Consider the following 20,004-nt stretch of genomic DNA (forward strand, 5'->3'; position numbering starts at 1 on the left):
AACTTCCCAGTCTGGTTTTCTCTTTGGGCTAGTACCCTTGACTAGTTCTAGGAAGCTTTTTCTTTTTTTGTAGACTTTTCCCCATGACTTTTCTGTACTATGTTTTTGCTTTTTTACTTTCTTCTCTGCTTTTCTTGGTATTTCTTTTTTTTCCATTATTTTTTCCACTTCTGCCAACTAAGGACTCTCCATTTTTCCAGAGGCCAAATCAAAAGCACATAGAATCCCAAGATTTAGGGAACCTCAGAGATTGATTCATAAAAATACCCTCTGGTATTTCAACCCATGTTTAACCTCCTTGCCAAATGCTTGTTTTACATGGAGAATTTGAAACTCAAAAGAGATTGAAGTGACCTATTTGGATATGATAAGTGACAGAAATGACATTTAAATTCAGGTTTCTTTCTTTCTTTCTTTCTTTCTTTCTTTCTTTCTTTCTTTCTTTCTTTCTTTCATCTTACAGGCAAATGTTTTAATAATAGAAAGCTGGGGAGTGGGCCTAATGAATACAATGAAGGAGGGTAAGAATCAAATTAGCAGAGGAGACCAGGTTTCAAGAAGAACAACACTGAGTTGGATAGGAATAAGAGTTTTAGATAAGATGTCAGAATATTAGGGTTTATGCCAAGTTAGATAAAGGTGAATGACAGGAATGAAGGTCCCAGGATTGTGGGAGTTGTTTAGAAAGGCATATTCAAATAGAGAGTTCAAGAGGGTCCTGAACAGGTTTCTGCTTTTGTGTGTGTTGGTTTCATTGAAGGTGCGAGCATACTTCAGATTTTCCGTTGAGAGATTAAAAATCATTTGAGCTGCTGGGAAGAGTCTGTTTACAGCAAATAGAAATATGATATCATCTACCTCCACCCCAACTTAGGGAGGATGGCTTAGATCCTTTCAAGGAATTGAGGGGGGGGGGTGGAGATTCTGAACTATAGAGATGTATGGCCCAAGGCAAGCTGTCTCCTCACTCCGCCTCTTTTCCTAAGTCTGTGATGCCCTTCCCATGTACCTGTAGGGCTGGGCAGGGGTAGGACTGACTTGTCAAATCAGTAGGGGAGCTTCATCTGGATAGGTGATAACATGCCCATGTTGAGGTGACTGTGTGGATGACTGAGACTCCCAATTAGCTTGTTCTCCAGGAGCAGGACATGGCTCCTACCCTTGGTCATTTGAGCCCATCCTTGTTTTAGGAGTCTTTGCCTTCACAGGCTAAAGATTTAAAGGTTGGAGAATGCCACTGAACCGTGCTGAAGAGTGATGTAGGAGTGTGAGCTCATAGGGAAGAAAATATTCAGGCAGCATATACAGAAATAGAGGCACAACTACCAGGACCATTTTTATAGCAGTCTCTCTCCTTGGGTATCTGAATGCCCCTGAAGGTTTCTAAGGTCTTGCTAGTTATATGGACTTAAATAAAGCAAGACCAGTGTAGGAAAAAAGTTGGACTTGATAATTTTTAATCTTTTAATCTCTGGTTAGTACTTCCACTAATAACATAGAAACTTGTTCTTTAACTTTGGTATATTTACTTAAACTGAGGTCTACTTGACACACAATGTAATAAGTGATTCAACAACTCTGTATGTTACACTATGCTTGCCATAAGTGTAGCTCCCATCTGTTAATGTATAATACTATTACAATACCAGTGACTATATTCCCTATGCTGTACCTTTGATGCTTGTGATTTACTCCTTCTATAACTGGAAACCTGAACTTCCCTCTCCCCTTCACCCATTTTGTCCATCTCCTAACCTCCCCTCCCTTTGGCAAGTCAGTTTTCTGTATTTATGGGTCTGTTTCTGCTTTTTCTCTGTTCACTTGTTCCCTTTTTTAGATCCTACATATAAGTGAAATCATATAGGATTTCCGTCTAGGTATATCCATGATGTTGCAGATGGCAAGATCACATTCTGTTTTATAGCTGCGTAATATTCCATTTGTGTATGTGTGTGTGTGTGTGTGTGTGTGTGCGTGTGTGTGTGTGTGGTCTGTTCATGTATTGGTGGACACTTGGGTTGCTTCCATATCTTGTCTATTGTAAATAATGCTGCAATAAAGATAGGGGTGCATATATCTTTTCAAATAAGTATTTTCATTTTCCTTGGGTAAATAAATACCCAGTAGTGGAATTACTGGATCATACGGTATTTCTATTTTTAATCTTGAGGAACCTCCATACTGGTTTTCACAGTGGCTGTCCCAATATACATCCCATCACCAGTGCACAAAGGTTCTTTTTTCTCCACACCCTTACCAACACTTGTTTTTTGCACTTTGAATTTTACGCATTCTGACATGTGTAAGGTGATACGTTATTGTGGTAACTTTTATGCATATAATTTTCAACCATTTCAGAGAATTCCCTCCCTGTCACACTTGGTTATAGAAACTCAGACTGGGCCTTTCCTGGATATTTCACAGGTTAGAAGAGGTGGAGGCAAAATAGATGAGTGAAAGCTTTTTTAAAACAGGGTCCAAATTTTGAACAACCTGTTTGAACAACCTGGAAACTATAAAACACTGATGAAAGAAATTGAAGATGATGGAAAGAAATAGAAGGACATCTGATGCTCATAGATTGGAAGAATACATATTTTTAAACTGTCTACACTACCCAAAGCAATCTAAAGATTTAATGCAATCCCTGTCATTTTTCACAGAAGTAGACAAACAATCCTAAATGTTGTATAGAACCACAAAACACCTTGAGTGGCCAAAGCAATATTGAAAAAGAAAAACTGGAGGTATCACAATCTCAGATTTCAAGTTTTATTCCAAAGCTGTAGTAATTAAAACAGTATGGTTGGTACTGGCATAAAAATAGTCACATAGCTCAATGGAATAGAACCAAAAACCCAGAAATAAATCCACAACTGTATGGGCAGTTAATCTTCAACAAACAGGAAACACTATCTAGTGGGGGAAAAGGCAGTCTCTTCAATAAATAGTGTTGGTAGAACTGGATAAGCCTCATACCAAAGAATGAAACTGGACCAATTTCTTTACCATACACAAAAATAAACTCAAAATGAATTAAAGACTTAATATGAGACCTGAAACCATAAAAATCCTTGAAGAGAGCACAGGCCATCATTTCTTTGACTTTGGCTGTAGCAACATTTTTCTAGTTACGTCTCCTGAGCCAAGGGAAGAAAAGTAACAATAAACTATGGGGACTACATCTAAAGAAAAAAACTTTTGCACAGTGAAGGAAACAGTCAAAACTAAAAGGTACCCTATGGAATGGGACCTATCCAGTAATGGGTTAGTGACCTATCCAGTAATGACCTATTTGCAAATGACCTATCCAGTAATGGGTTAGTAATCAAAATGTATAAAGAATTCATGCAACTCAACATTCTTCCCCCCCAAAAAAGCCCAGTTTACAAATGAGCAGAAGACATAAAGAGACATTTTTCCAAAGACAACACACAGATGGTCAATAGACACATGAAGAGATGCTCCTCAAAACTACAAGGAGTTACCACCTCACACCTGTCCCAGTGGCTAAACTCCGAAACCCAAGAAGCAAGTGTTTGCAAGGATGTGGAGACAAAGGAAACCTCTTGCACTGTTGGTGGAAATGCAAATGGCTGCGGCCCCTGTGGAAAACAGTATGGAGGTTCCTCCAAAAATTAAAAACAGAACTATCTTATGATCCAGTAATTGCACTACTGGATACTAACCAAAAGAATACAAAAACACGAATTCAGTGGGACACTCGTGCCCCTGTATTTATTGCAGCATTATTTACAATAGCCAGCGCAAGTGTCCATTGACAGATTAGTGAATAGAGAAGTTGTATGTGTGTGTGTGTGTGTGTGTGCATGTGTGTTGGTGTATGTATATCTATATATATATCTATACATATCTATGTATAGATATATACATATATATCTATATATGTATACCTATATGTATATAGGTTATATATGTTATATATATAACTTATAAGATATATAAGTTATATATCTTATATATATAATATATATTATACCATATATATACACCTTATATATATATATATATAAAGTATATATCTATACCTTATAGATCTTATATATCTATATATATAGATCTTATATCTTATATAGATCTTATATAGATCTTATATCTTATATCTATATATATAGATCTTATATAACTATATGTTACCACATATACATATATATGTATATCTATCTATATATACATATATAGATATGTGTATATATATATATAGATAGATAGATAGATATACATACACACACACACACACAATGGAATATTACTCAACCACAAAACAATGAAATCTTGCCATTTGCAATGACCAGGATGGAGCTTGAGAGTAGTATGCTAAGCAAAATCAGAGAAAGACAAATACCATATGATTTTACTCATGTAGAATTTATAAAACAACAAATGAGCAAAGGGAGAAAAAAAGGGAGAGACAAACCAAGAAACAGGCTTTTAACTGCAGAGAACAAACAGATGGTTACCAGAGAGGAGGTGAGTGGTGGGAGGGGTGAAATAGGTGATGGGGATGAAGGAGTGCCCTTGTCATGATGAGCACGGGTGAGTATGGAATTGGTGAATCACTATATTGTACAACTTAAACTAATATAACACTGAATGTTAATATTACTGGAATTAAAATAAAACTTAATGAAAAAACACGCCAAATTTTATTATATCAAGAAACATCGTTTAATAAACAGCTGACCTTTCACTTCAGTTTTTAAAAATAAATGAACATATTTTTGTTGTATATTTTTGTTCTGAAGGCTTTCCGACAAACCTGGTATTGATGATTCATGGCCTACATCAGATAGCGAAGACTTGGATTTTGGTACCAAGGTAAAGTACTGTCTTGTGAAACTCACTTCCCTGCTCTGAATTTAGTTTTCTCCATTATTTACTCTTAAAATTTAACAGTAGGCTTTTTGTCATCATTTTATGTTTGTAATGGAAAGTTACACTTTACAGATATATGACATGTTGAATTTTTTGTTTTGTTTTGTTTTACTTTGGTAAATAGTAGAGGTGGAGGCTGATAAAAGAATGGGCTGGTGGGGCGCCTGGATGGCGCAGTCGGTTGAGCGTCCGACTTCAGCCAGGTCACGATCTCGCGGTCCGGGAGTTCGAGCCCCGCGTCAGGCTCTGGGCTGATGGCTCGGGGCCTGGAGCCTGTTTCCAATTCTGTGTCTCCCTCTCTGCCCCTCCTCCGTTCATGCTCTGTCTGTCTCTGTCCCAAAAATAAATAAAAAACGTTGAAAAAAAAAATTAAAAAAAAAAAAAAAAAGAATGGGCTGGAAAATATATAATGACCGTAAAATTATATTGGGAAAAGCTTTCCCATAATGGAGAAAATATGACATTTGGTTAAGGATAAGATTCTTACTGTGATACTAACCTGACTGATAATACTCATGCCTAAATGAAATCTTATTGGATCCAATTATCTATTGTGGGTTTCCTACCCCCCACACCTCCCTCTGGGCACTTTTTTTTTTGGTAAGATACAGGATTTTCCTTTGTCTCTATCTTTTGTTCTACATTTAGACTAAAATAATATTAGAAAATGTAGAAATTTAGATGTTTAAGTTATTTCTCAACATTTGTCTTACAAAGGTGTTTCCCTGTATTTTTGAAATAACTCCATGAAGAGTAAGTTAAAATTCTGCATCTACCTGAAGAATACATGTTTTGCTTAAAATAGTAGCTCTATGAGCAGAGGCTCTTCATAGCCAAGTTGTAAAATTTCTAATTTCAGTAATCTTTCATATTCCAGCTTTTAAAAATATCTAGTCCTAGTCCTTGTGTCAGATTCTAAAATTTAAAGTTTCAGACATTTGATATTTATTTAAATGTTCATTTTGAGGCCCCTAAATCATTATAAGCTGCTGGAGGTTAGGAAACATAATTGTGTATCTCCTGGAGCTCCTAGAATAAAGTCTTGCTTGGAAGAAGCAATTTAATATTTTTGAATGTTGAATAAATGAGCAGGGAAATGGAATTCCGTATAATGGAATTTGAAAAGTAACATAATATGCATAATATATAATTAAATATGTGAATTTAATAAATAAGGCTTCAATTTATATTCCATTTTAGTGTTTAATATTTATAAACTCAATTATATTGAGGAAATCAGGAGTTACATAAGAAAGAAGGTTACAGTATATTTTTTAGTATCTTCCAATTGTGAGCTTAGAATTTTAGATAAAAATTCCTCAGCTTTTTTTTTTTTAACCCCATCTTTATCCCATTAGATACATCCTTTGAAGGTATACATTTCTTCCTAGAATTCTCATTCCCAATTCTTTCTCCATATTGAACATTTATGTGTTGGGCACCTTTCTTTTTCTGTTTTTTGTTTGTCTAGTAATAATTTATAGCTTTTAGGAAGTGATAGATGACCACTAATTGAACAATTTATTTTATAGTGAAAAAATTAAATTCTTTATTACAGTATTTATAACCAGATAACTGTAGAGTGATGAAAGTCAGTATTATTAGGGATATACTATGAATAAAAGCCTCTGTTTTTACATATGTATTATATATATATAACTTAAAAAGTTTAAAAGAGACTATTGTTCATAGCATATTCATAATCGTATTTATATACCTGTTGAAAAATATATGTGTTTTCCACTTACCTTATTTTGCTCACATTTTTCCTTTTTTTCCTTGTCTTAATCTCATTCTTGATTGATTGCTCATATTTTATTTTTTTTCCTTTTTTCCTCTTCTCCCCCATGCTTTTTTATGTATTTTTTATTTCTTTAAAGTTTATTTATTTTGGAGAGAGAGAGAGAGAGACAGAGTGCAAGCAGGGTAGGGGCAGAGACAGAGGGAGACACAGAATCCAAAGCAGGCTCCAGGCTCGGAGCTGTCAACACAGAGCTCATTGTGGGGCTCAAACACACAAACCGTGAGATCATGACCTGAGCTAAAGCTGGATGCTTAACTGACTGAGCCACCTAGGTGTCTCCCCCCCGCCCATGCTTTCTTTTAATGGTTTACCCCTACCCTAAATTTCTTTTCAGAAAACATTTCTTTAGTGTCTGTTCTTTTAGTACATCTCTTTCTGTCTCCATTGTCAACATATTTGGTTATGGCATCTATTGTCTGTGTGTGGTTTTCATCCATGACTCATTGCCCCACAAGGTTTATTATTCTTTTTTTCTCTTTATTGGGAGGAGCTGAACTAAATTTTGGGGTATTGTTTTTATGTTTTTGGAGAGAGAGAGAGAATGAGCACGTGCTAGTAGGGAGGTGCAGAAAGAGAGGGAGGGAGAGAATCCCAAGCAGGTTCCGCGCTGTCAGCACAGAGCCTGACGTGTGGCTTGAAGCCCACTAACCGTTGAGATCATGACCTGAGCTGAAATCAAAAGTTGGTCACTTTACTTACTGAGCCACCCAGGTGCCCCAGAAGGAGCTAAATTTAAACAGTGATTTTTATCTTTAGGGTTTTGACAAACAGAAGCAACTTAAACTGTTTGCAATTCCAATTTACCTACATAAGATACTACTAAAAAGTGAATTTTTATATTTTCTTTTACAAGAGATAATTCATGGAGATATAAATCATGCAAATATTTCAAAATGTAACACATTTAAATTTCTTAGTGTTAGTTTTTTAATATACTTTTAATTACCTAGGGATAAGTTTTTGTTTTAGGTTACTTTGAAAGTATTTGTATAATAATCAGAGGTAAGGAAAGTAATGTTTTGAGACTACCTATGAGTTCTCTCGTAATCCTTATCACATGAGAAAATGTCGACCGGTTGTAGTAAATGGCATAACTGAGATTGAATCTACATTTGAATGATTCCAAAGCCTGTGTTCCTTGTGTAATGGTGCTCATTTGGTAATGGTGAATATTACCATTTTATCGAATTGGATTCTTGTAATCCTTAAAGCTATTAATTCTTTTCTAGAATGTCCCGAAACCAAGTGTAGCAAAGCTACTGCATTCTTCTGGGCAATTCATGAAAAACAGTAAGCTATTGGAAGACTTGTATTATTCACTAATTCTTGTCCATTCTTGTGTTATTCACTAATTTGAAGTTACAGATATTTTCATGTCCTCTTTTGTTTTCTACTAAGTGAGAGCAAAACGTGGCTCTGTGAAAGCAGAAGGTGGAACCTTATCTGAGGACAATAATCCTGATTCTGAAAATGAAGATGTGGGTGAAACTCTTTCCAAACCACCAACCAGAGATTATGGCGATTCTCTTCCTATTTTTCCATCAGCTAAATCTCTTCTAAAACCTTCTCTCAAGACGTTAGCTGTCCTTGGTCTTCCAAAGGTGAGTTGTTTTGTTTTATTCCTCCCCCACCCCCCACCCCATACCATCCTCTTGCTCCTTGTAATGATGAAAAGGATCTTAGGAAGAAATGGAAGTCCTCAAGATCATAATAGAAAACAGTGTAATGACAACAGAGAGGAAGGTACAGGATTGAGATTTATAAAGGTTGGTGGGAGTAAACAATTCTCAGGTATGCCTTTATGGAAGCAAAGAAGTAGAAGGCAGCTGGAAAGAACAGCTAGATGCATATGAAGATGAGGAGGGAGATGAAGGGGAAGAATTCATTTCAGAGGAGTGAGATGAATTTAAAGTATGAAGAGTTGAGAGAAAGTATAAAAACACACCAGCAATGGTGGGATTAAGGGGGAGCAGATACTCTTTAAATTATAAAGCATGGGAGAAATTATTTTAAGTGCAAATTAAGAAAAAAAAAAGCCAGGTAATAAAAAAAAATGCTTAGACTCTTCTGAATGACTTATAGCTGATTTTTGTGAAGAACTGGAAGAAATTTTTGCCCTTACATTTAAGTTTAATAAAGGTGATATCCTATATTTAGTTTAGCAAAGCCTGTGTTTCTAAGGAATGCAAAGTGAAATCTGTTTTAGGCCATACCAGATTTATTGCGAATTTTCAGTTTTTGGCTATTGTCTTTCTTGGGGTTTCTAACTTAACTTACTTTGTGGTATAATCTTGGTATATTTTAGGTCTTTTTGAGTAGAAAGAGAGGAAATAAACGTTTATTCTTTTCATTAAATAAAATTTCTGGTTATGTAAATAAGGTTCTTTATCCATGAAATGAAAAACTAAATTTGAAGCTGCAACACTGAATTTGTTTTTTAGCTTATTTATTTATTTTGAGAGAGACAGCAAGCAGGGTAGGGGCAGGGAGAGAGGGGAGAGACAGAATCCCAAACAGGCTCTTCACTGTCAGCACAGAGCTTGACACATAACTCAGACTCACAAACTGTGAGATGTCGACCTGAGCCCAAATCAAGATGCCGAACTGCCTGAGCTACCCAGGTGCCACTTAAGCTGCAAACTCTTAAAGAAAAAAATATAAAACATGTTTTCTGCATTCTGATTTACCTTTTTTAATTTTAAATTTTCAAGTGTTTATTTGAGAGAGAGAGACAGACAGACAGACAGACAGACAGAGAATCCTAAGCAGGCTTTGTGCTGCCAGTGTCGAGCCTGACAGAGCTTGAATAACCTGAGCCAAAATCAAGTTGGACGCTTAACCAGCTGAGCCACCCAGGTGCCACTCTTTTTTTAATAGTATCTGCATAGAATAGACACATACACACATACCAAATGAATGAACTCAAAATGTATAAATTTTTGTCTAATGTGAACTCTTTGTCATGATAGAATCATAAGGCAGGAAAGGTTGCCACGAGAGTATACAAAATTCTTTCGAGAAGATGATTTTTACTTGAATATCTCCAACAATAGATATAATGCCCTTCTGAATCTGTTCATACAGTTTTTGCTTTAAAATCAAGTTTGTCTGATGTAAGTATGGCTACTCCATCTTTCTTTTGACTTCTAGTAGCATGATAGGTGGTTCTCCAAAGCTTCACTGTCTTTTCTTTAAAAAAAAATTTTTTTTTTTAAAGTTTATTTATTTTTGACAGAGACAGAGTGCAAGCATGAGCTGGGGAGGGACAGAGAGAGAGAGAGGGAGACACAGAATCCAAAGCAGGCTCCAGGCTCCAAGCTGTCAGCACAGAGCCTGATGCGGGGCTCGAACTCATGAACTGTGAGATCATGACCTGGGCCGAAGTCAAACGCTTAACTGACTGTGCCACCCAGCTGCCCCCCAAAGCTTCACTTTCAATCTGCAGGTGTCCTCAGGTCTAAAATCTGTCTCTTGTAGAGTGTATATAGATGGATCTTGGGGTTTTTTTTATCCTTTCTGGTACCCTGTGTCTTTTGATTGGGGCATTTAGTCCATTTATATTTAGAGTGATTATTTTAAGATATGGAAGATATGGATTTAGTGTCATTGTGTTATCTGTAGGTTTCATGCTTGTGGTGAGGACTCTGGTCCTTTGTAGTCTGTGCTGCTTTCCACTCACAGAGTCCCCCTTAGGATCTCCTGCAGGGCTGGTTTAGTGGTCACGAGCCCCATTAGGTTTTGTCTGTCTGGGAAAGCCTTTCTCTCTCTTTCTATTCTAAATGACAGCCTTGCTGGGGAAAGGATTCTTAGCTGCATATGTTCCCATTCAGCGTATTGACTGTTTCCTACCCCTCCCTTCTGCCCTGCCAAGTTTCACTGGACAGGTCTGCTGCTACCCTTATGTGTCTTCCCTTGTAGATTAAGATCCGTTGGTCAGAATTCTCTCTTTATCTTTGCATTTTTCCAGTTTCACTATGACATGTCATGGTGTTGACCTAGTTTTGTTGATTTTGAAGGGAATTCTCTGTGCCGCCAGGACTTGGATGCCTGTTTCCTTCCCCAGATGGGGGAAGTTCTCAGCTATAACTTGTTCAAATAAACCTTCTGCCCCTTTCTCTCACTCTTCTTCTTCTGGGACTCCTATGATGTGGATATTATTTCATCTCACTGAATCACTTAGGTCTCTAATACCTGCCTCATGGTCTAGTAATTTCCTTTCTTTCCCTTCTCTGCTTCATCTTTGTCCATAATTGTATCTTCTGTTTCACCTATTCTCTCTTCTGCTTCTCCCATCCTTGCTGTCACTGCACCTAGTTTATTTTGTATCTTGTTTACAGCATTTCTTTTTTTAATTTTTATTTTGTTAAATTTTTAAAATGTTTTAATTTATTTTTGAAGGAGAGAGAGAGACAGAACATGAGTGGGGGAGGAGCAGAGAGAGGGAGACACAGAATCCGAAGCAGGCTCCAGGCTCTGAGCTGTCAGCACAGAGCCCGATACGGGGCTTGAACTCACCAACAGTGAGATCATGACCTGAGCCAAAGTCGGATGCTCAACCGACTGAGCCACCCAGGTGCCCCTTGTTTACAGCTTTCTTAATTCATCGTGACTATTCTTTAGGTCCTTGATCTCTGAAGCAGTAGATTCTCTGCTGTCTTCTGTGCTTTTTTTCAAGCCCAGCTATTAGTATTATGGCTGTTATTCCAAATACTTGATCAGATATATTGTTTGTATTTCTTTTGAGCTATTCTCTGGCTCTCCTTTCTTCCTGGAATTTTTTTTGAGGAGAATTCTTCTGTTTTGTCATTTTGGCTAGTTTCCTGTCCTTTATGTGTTTTAATAACTTGTTATGTGTCCCGCACCTGCAAGTACTACTGTATTAAAAAATGGTCATGCACTGTCCAGGGCCTGGCACTTGAAGAAGTGTTTTTGGAGTGTGTTGTGTGCACTCTTTTGTTGTGTCTTTGCCTGCTTTTCTCCCTACTTGGAGTAGTGGTTTGGACCTTCCACCAGGTGTGTTTTGATTTGTTTGTTGAAGTAACCCTGGAAAAAAGGAGAAGGGGGTGTTGAAGAAACCTTATCCCAAACAAAGAGAGGTATGACAGGGGTGGCAAAAAAGACCAGGCAGAGAATCAAAGAAACTATAGGGCTTAATCCAGAAAGAGAGAGAAGAAAATAAAGAAGGAGATACAGAAAGGTGTGAAAGGAATAGAGTAAAGTGCCCGCTTTTAAGCAAACAAATAACCAAAACAGAGGAAAAAAGAAAAAATATATATAGTAAGATTTGACGTAAAGTCAAATCAGAGACTATGAGGCTGATTCCAAAGGGAGGAGAGGAAAGAGTAGAGGAGAAAGAAAAGGGAAAAGAGAAGGAAAGAAACTGAAAGAAAAGAGGGGTGCTTGGGTGGCTCATGTGGTTACATGTCCGACTCTTGATTTTGGCTCAGGTCATGATCTCACTGTTCCCGGGTTCGAGCCTCGCATCAGGCTCTGCACTGACAGCATGGATCCTGCTTGGAATTCTCTCTCTCTCCCTTTCTCTGTACCTCTCCTGCTTGTTCACTCACTCTCCTCTCAAAATAAGGAAATAAATATTAAATAAAAAGAAAGAAAAGAAAAAAAGTAATTAAAGTAAAAAAAAAAAAAACCAAACTAACATATACAACCACAGGACAGTTGTCTACTAGTGCCCGGTCTACTAGTGCCCGGTCTACTAGTGTCTGGTTCTGTCAGTGTCAGTCTCACTACCTTAGAGAAGCAGTTACCAGGCCCAGAGGGGCAGGGTTTGGTGTAATGGGTCTGCCTCCATTGGGGCTCGTGTCCGTTGCCTGAAACCCCACCATGTTGGTGGGGAGAAAAATGGCGACACTCTAATCTCTCCTCCCCACACGAGGTGCCTCAAACCGCACTCTTTAGGCTGTCCTCACAGAATAGCCTGGGGGGGGGCTGGCTTGCCTTGCTCCACAGTCTCCTATGCTTCCTGAGCACTCCGCTGGGATTCAAAACCTTAGAGGATCCCTGTTCCCCCAGACCTGGTTCTGGGGTAACGCCAGTCTGTCCAGGGGACAAAGGGCCTCTGGCTTGTGCCTGCAGGGTCTTTTTCCCTTGGTTGGGGGGTAATATACCCCTTTTGCACTGTACTCAAGGGAGGGGACTGTTCTCTACCAGTGTAGCCCTGAGATTGCTACCAAGCCTAGGGGTGGCTCCCTCCCCACCAGGCGTGGGAGGTGGCAGCTCTGGTCTAGAGAAAGTCTGGCAACCTTGAAAATTCTGATTTTTAGCTTCTAAGGCAGTTTTGCAAAGTAGAAATTGACTCTCTGGACCTCTCCTTGGTCCGTGGTCTGGAGAGGTTTTCTCTTATCCAAATACAATCCCACACTTCCCACAGCCTCTCCTTCTCTTCCGTTCGTTTTTCCACCGAAGGGCTTCCCCCACTCCATGCCTGTGTTGCCCATTTTATTTCTCCTAATTCGCACACACACACTTCTGTCCCACCAAGCTGTCTCTTTGCACCTGTGGAGATTTTTCTGTCACTGTGCAGCCTGTATTCCTGGTATTCCAAGTGCTCTGACCTCAATACTGCTGTGTTTGAGGGACAAGGGAAATTCTGATCCCCTTCCTCTGCCATCTTAACTCCTCCCTCCTCCTTTTATTTTCCTTTTCACAATTTCAGAGTTCTGTGTAGGTTTGCATTATTATATCAGTTTAATATGTTTTATAGATATTTATTATGGGCTTTTCTTCCTCGAAATGTATTGATCTGAATTTTGTCTTTTTTTTTTTAAGTTTATTCATTTATTATTTGGAGAGAGAGAGAGAGCGAGAGAGCACAAGTGGGGAGTAGCAGAGAGACAGGGAGAGAGAGATAATCCCAAGCAGGCCCTGCACTGTCAGTGCAGAACCAGATGGGGGGCTTGAACCCACGAACTGCGAGATCATGACCTGAGCTAAAATCAAGAGTCAGGTGTTAACTGACTGAGGCATTCGAGCGGCCCTAAAATTTTCTTCGGAAGTCCCCTGGGTACTTCAAATTTAATATGTCCTAGTTTAAAGACATTGTTTCTGACCCTTCCCCTTTCCTCTTTCCTGACTCTTTGTAATCTGCTCTGTCATTTGTTTTCCCTAGCCTAATAAATAGCAGCCCTGAAACAGGAAAAGTCCTGGACTCCGAACTTCCCTGAAACGACCGCATCCAGTCACTCACCACATTCGATATTTTGTACCTGCTTACCATTTTTCATGTTATTCCTATAATTCACTCTCTCACCTATAATTTTGCAATACTCTTCTGGTTTTGCTTCCTTTATGTTCATCCTACATTGCTGTCAGAGTGACTTTTCTAAAATATATTTGTGACGATGTAATTCCTCTGCTTATTTAATGGATCCCCATTACCTGTAGGAGGAAACTCATGTTCTAGCATAACACTTGCTCTTTTTATTTTTTGGTTTCGTCCTGATGTTCCAGTAATATCTATCTATCCCCTTCCCAATAACTCTGTTCCAGTTTTGCCATATTCCATAGGTGTTGTCACTTACTATATTATTTCATACTTGATCCTTTTGCTCATTCTAGAATGCCCTTCACACCCTCCCTGTGCACTTGTCTGTCTTTTAAGATACAGCCTTATCTTCCCAGAGTTTGCTGAGCTTCCCAAATGTGTTTTCTCCTTTGTGCGTTCACTGTGCGTTATTCACTTCACTCGTAGAACTAGTGGATATTTTTCTGTCCTTACCTGTTTTCATGCATCTCTACCACTACTAGCCTATAGAACAGACTCTGTCTTTTATTTATATTTCCAGCTCCTCCCCAGATAGTGCCTATGACTTGACAGATACAGTATGTGTTTGTCTTTCTGAGTGGGTGAGTGAGTGACCAAATGAATTCATGTGATGTTTTTCTGAAGCTGGGTTTTTGTTTTGTGTTGTTTTTATAGGAAGGAATAGCAAAGTCAGCAGTGGAAGCAAAGGAAGATGGTATTGGTATTATTGAAAATGTGCCACCAGAGCAAACAGTTAATGACAGTTTGACTTCTGGTGGAGTGCATAAAAATTACAGAAGTGGTAAGCTAGTGAATCTCTGTGAGTTGTTTTTCTATGGTTAAATGCTAGTATGAAAAAATCTGAAAGTATGTAGATCCAAATATATTATTCATTTTTCGTTAAGATATTTTTCTGTTGCTATCTTTATGTGTCTGTGCTTTCTTTATAAGTATCCCAAGTACTACCACCTTTTTCTTCCTGAAAATCTTCAACTCCCTGAACATGCTTTCTTTTTTTTTTTTTTTTTTAATTTTTTTTTTTCCATATTTATTTTTGGGACAGAGAGAGACAGAGCATGAACGGGGGAGGGGCAGAGAGAGAGGGAGACACAGAATCGGAAACAGGCTCCAGGCTCTGAGCCATCAGCCCAGAGCCTGATGCGGGGCTTGAGCTCACGGACCACGAGATCGTGACCTGGCTGAAGTCGGACGCTTAACCGACTGCGCCACCCAGGCGCCCCTGAACATGCTTTCTGCTATTGCTTTTATTTTATTGAAATATTCATGAATGGAGATAGACTATGTGTTTAAAATTCATAGTAACACACGTTTTCATTAATTTATCTGTATTTTATAGATATGATGTCAGCATTAGGATTAGGAGAAGAGGAAGATGTAGAATCACCTTCTGATCCTGAGGTACTATCTTCTTATTATTTTTAAATATAAGCATTGAGTGATGTTAAGACATCAAAGAGATGCTTTGACTTTATTCTCTCATCTCTGCATTTGCCCACAGAAACCATTTCCTTATATTTTTACCTGTAATTGATAAAATAATTGTGTTAATTATGACAATACAGTATAATACAGTTCTCTTGCAAACTTAATGAAATTTGCTTAGTATTAGTACAGAAAACTAAGGCTTAGAGGGAATTAGTTTGGGTTTTGAAGTTAAGTTATCTAAACTAAAGAATTACTAAAGAAATACTCAACCTATGGCCAAATGTATGATTCTGTGGTGTATATGGATGTGTCAAACTCCTAATGACATCCAGAAAGAGTTTGGATTATGGTGTTTTACAACTTGAACCTTCAAAAGATAATGCCTGGGACTTGAAAATATTGTATTTGATTGCCAAGTAGATCTACAAGGAGCATTGGGATTATGATAACCACAGTTTGGTTTGGTGGTGCTTTAATAATAAAACCCTTTTTGGATAGTTAAAATAACATCGTGGCACACGTATAGTAATATAAATAAAGTAATGATGACCTATTCTAAGGTGATAACTAAGGATAGAGGTAAAAAGGGCCTGATCTCTTAGACACAGGCAGCTGCTGCATAATGCGGCAAGCACTGTATTTGAAGTCAAAAGACATGCTGTCATCTTGGTTCCATCACTTCCTAGCTGTGGGATCTTGGAAAAACTTGTTTAACTTGTTTGAATGTCAATGACCTCGTTCCTAAAGATGGTACTAATACTCGCCTCTTGGTTTTGTGTAATGAACAGATGTGGTAACGCTTTGAAAACTGTAAAGGGGGCTATAGAAATAGAAGACAAAATGATCACAGTGGTATTTAGTGACTTACTAAGTATTGAGGATACTTTTTTTTTTTGAATCTTTGTTTATTTTTGAGAGGGGGGTGAGGGGAAAGAAGATCCGATGCAGGCTCTGCACTGAGAACAGGGAGCCCAGTGCAAGACTTGAACTCATGAACTGTGAGATCATGACCTGAGCCAAAGTTGGGCGCCTAATTGACAAAGCCATCCAGGCTCTCCAAGAATACTTTTTTTATGTGAAGATGTCTGAAGGCCAATAAAATGGCAGTAGTGTCCAGAAGAGAATGGGAAAGTTAGAATGGGTTTTTGATTTTCTAATTTGGGCTATGTTAAGTTTCAGTAATCTATTAGTAGAGACATCATATGTGTATACAGTTGACCCTTGAACAAGATGGGCTTGAACTGTGGGAGTCCACTTACATACAGATTTTTTTTCTATAAATACAGTACCATCCTGTAAATGTATTTTCTCTTCCTTATGATTTTCTTTTTTTATTATTCATTTTGAGAGACAGAGAGAGGACAGAGCATGCGAGTAGAGGAAGAGGGATAGAGAATCTTAAGCACGCTCCACACTGCCAGCACAGAGCCTTACATTGGGCTTGAACCCACGACCTGTAAGATCATGACCTGAGCCAAAGTCAAGAGCCTGACCCTTAACCGACAGCACCAGCCAGCACCGCTTCCTTATGATTTTCTTAATAACCTTTTCTTTAGTTTATAGTGTAAGAATACAGTATTTAATACATATAACATAGAAAACATGTGTTAATCGACTGTTTATATTACTGGGAAGGTCAGCATTTCGTTATAGTAACTCTGACCTTCCATGCTCAATTTACAGAGTTAATGGCCGAATGAGGATTAACAGGTAGATTAGAGGGCTTCTGCTTTAATATTCTGGTTTTTAATATATACTTTTTGATTTTTAAGTCTAATTGCTTTTGCTTTTATTTATTTTTAAAAAGTTTTTAACGTTTATTCATTTTTGAGTGACAGAGAGAGACACATTGTGAGTGGGGGAGGGGCAGAGAGAGAGGGAGACACAGAATCGGAAGCAGGATCCAGGCTCTGAGCTGTCAGCACAGAGCCCGACACGAGGCTTGAACTCACGAACCGTGAGATCATGATATGAGCCGAAGTTGGACACTCAACCGACTGAGCCACCCAGGTGCCTCGTCTAATTGCTTTTAAAGTAGGAAATTCAGTAGATTAGTAGCTACGTTTTTGATATTTGTGGATTTTCAAGTGCATGGCCATCAGAACCCTTAACCCTTGGTTTGTTCAAGGGTCAACAGTATAGTGATTTGGTACTTTTGAGATCTTCTCAATGAGATTATTGCAAATGTTTTGATCTTAATAAATTTGTCCTTATATACTGACTGCGTACCAAGCAGTTAGATACTGAGTGTACAAGTTGAGGGGTTAGGTTGTAGTGGTCGGAGCAGAAAAGTAAGTAAACAGCAATCCGTTATAAGTCAGTATAAATGCTTCCTAGAAAGAAAATGGAGGATGTTAGGTTAGAGAATATTGGGGGAGTTTGTAGTGAGGATGAGGATGAGAGTGGGAGAGTGGGAGTCTTTTGGTAGTCAAAAGATCTGAGTGTGGCAAAAGCTGCCAAGTGAGAGATGAGAAGGACCAGTCATGTGAAGATCTTGGCGAGGGACATTCTGGACAGAGAGAACCACGGATCATCATTTTACTCTAATGTCTTAGAGTGACCAAGAAGTAGGAAGACCCACTCCATCATCATAATCATTGTTGTGTGTAGAAAAGAAAATGTGCATACTGAGATAAGTGCTTGGCACATTTTAGGTGATTAATAAATAAATGTTCTTATACTTGCCTTTTAAAAGCTTACAACACTTTTTGAAGAGTTTCATACCCATATCTAAAATTTTTTTACTATTAGTTAACCATAATTTGAAGAAACGTTTTTCTTACTACTTTGCCATTCGATCCAACCCTTCTTTCATCAATAAAAATTTCAAGCCTTTGTTTACCTAAATGAAGCAGCAGCTACAACAGTGTTTTGTTTATACTCAACATGATATACTCCAAAGTTTCTTATCATATGAGATATCAATTAACACTAAAACAAATGTCTGCCATTCTATTAGAAGCAGTTTAAATTTATAGCAAGTATACTTTTAAAGAATTTGTTTAAAAAAATTTTTTTAATGTTTATTTATTTTTGAAAGACAGAGAGAGCCCGTGAGTGGAGGAAGGGCAGAGAGAGAGGGAGACACAGAATCCAAAGCAGGCTCCAGGCTCTGAGCTGTCAGCACAGAGCCTGACATGGGGCTCGAGCCCACGCATTGTGAGATCATGACCTGAGCTGAAGTCAGACGCTTAACCGACTGAGCCACCCAGGCGCCCCTAAAGAGTTTATTTAAATACTTATTTTAAATGTCCTTTTATTTTGATCGGGAATGCAAAGTAAGGTGTTTTGTTAGTTCCTTTTTGAAATGTGCATATAAGTCAGTCTTCTGTCTATGAAAGTATTCTGGCCTTCCATGTTCAGTGTACAGAGTCAATAGCCAAATGAAGATTAAAAGGTACACTTAATCAAGAGAGCATATATGAGGTTTTCTATTTAAATGTTTTGGTTTTCAATATGTTTTTCTTATTTGTAAGTCTGATTGTTATTAAAATCGGAAATTCAGATATTTTCTTAGAAAAGGATTAGGAAATCTTTACACAACTCATTATTGATGCTAATTTTAACAGAGTATGTCTGAGAGTCCAAACAAATATGTTCCTCATTTATCTGGAGCTGTGGATCAGAAAGGGCAAAGTATATTAAGTGGACAAGTAGAAGGTAAGAACTGTATTTTACTAAGAGGTCATTGGACAGAATGTTGATTTAAAGCAGGAATACTGATATATTCTAATATCTAAAGAAAATCACCTATTAAATGCATAGTAAAGAGAAAGAGATGTGAAAAGGAGATATGTTGTATCTTATGTGGTGTCAGCAACAGATTAAATTGAGAGTGCCACCAAAGGAGCTAAATGACTAGTTCCCTTTCAAGATACTGTAAGACCTAAGGAACCTCAGGAAATAAGAAAAGAGCCAAAGAGGGAATGATGAGAACAGTGGAGACTACAGGGAATAAATGAAGGAAAGTAAGCAGGTGTTTATAGTGTTTCTACTGGAAGGTGGTAAAATACACTAGTTCTTTAAAAGGAATAGCAGGCTATTTGAAATGTAGGAATACTGTAAGGTGAGCTTCCAGTACTAGAATTTGTCAGAGTAGCATACCAAAATTTTCCCACTCTTACTGTTATCCTCTTTGTTGGGAAGACATTAAGGACTGACAGCTGATGATGCAGAGTTATGTCCTATCTACCATGGATGAACTTACGCATTTATAGTCAGCGATAAATGTACATACCTTAATGCCATATCAAATTGGAGGTACTTCATAAGAGAGTTATCATTTAGTGCAAAATAAGAGAATTGGAAGGAGGGTCAGTTAGGGAAACATCAAGGAAGCTATAGCTCTGATAAAAAGTTCCATTAGAAAGTTTATGACTTTTAGGGCGCCTGGGTGGCTCAGTTGGCTGAGTGTCCGACTTCACCTCAGGTCATGATCTCAGTTCGTGGATTCAAGCCCCATGTCAGGCTCTGTGCTGACAGCTCAGAGCCTGAAGCCTGCTTCAGATTCTGTGTGTTTGTCTCTCTCTGCCTCTCCCCCGCTCATACTCTGTCTCTATCTGTGTCAAAGATATACATTAAAAACAAAATTTTTTGG

The 20,004-nt window shown here is 38.0% G+C and overlaps 1 protein-coding gene across 15 annotated transcripts in view; it reads left to right on the forward strand.

Moving 5' to 3' along the window:
• Positions 1–20,004, forward strand: part of LOC101087752 (ankyrin repeat domain-containing protein 26) — a 107,297-nt gene that overhangs the window by 30,700 nt on the left and 56,593 nt on the right. For all 15 annotated transcript variants that reach the window (XM_045061039.1, XM_045061046.1, XM_045061042.1 and 12 more), the window contains 6 exons: positions 4,767–4,839; positions 7,930–7,990; positions 8,099–8,301; positions 14,637–14,763; positions 15,319–15,380; positions 18,977–19,067. In XM_045061039.1, coding sequence (XP_044916974.1) covers positions 4,767–4,839; positions 7,930–7,990; positions 8,099–8,301; positions 14,637–14,763; positions 15,319–15,380; positions 18,977–19,067 — 617 coding nt within the window. The remainder of the gene's footprint in view (positions 1–4,766; positions 4,840–7,929; positions 7,991–8,098; positions 8,302–14,636; positions 14,764–15,318; positions 15,381–18,976; positions 19,068–20,004) is intronic.

This window comes from Felis catus, chromosome B4 (genome assembly GCF_018350175.1).
Source record: "Felis catus isolate Fca126 chromosome B4, F.catus_Fca126_mat1.0, whole genome shotgun sequence".
Classification (NCBI taxonomy): domain Eukaryota; kingdom Metazoa; phylum Chordata; class Mammalia; order Carnivora; family Felidae; genus Felis; species Felis catus.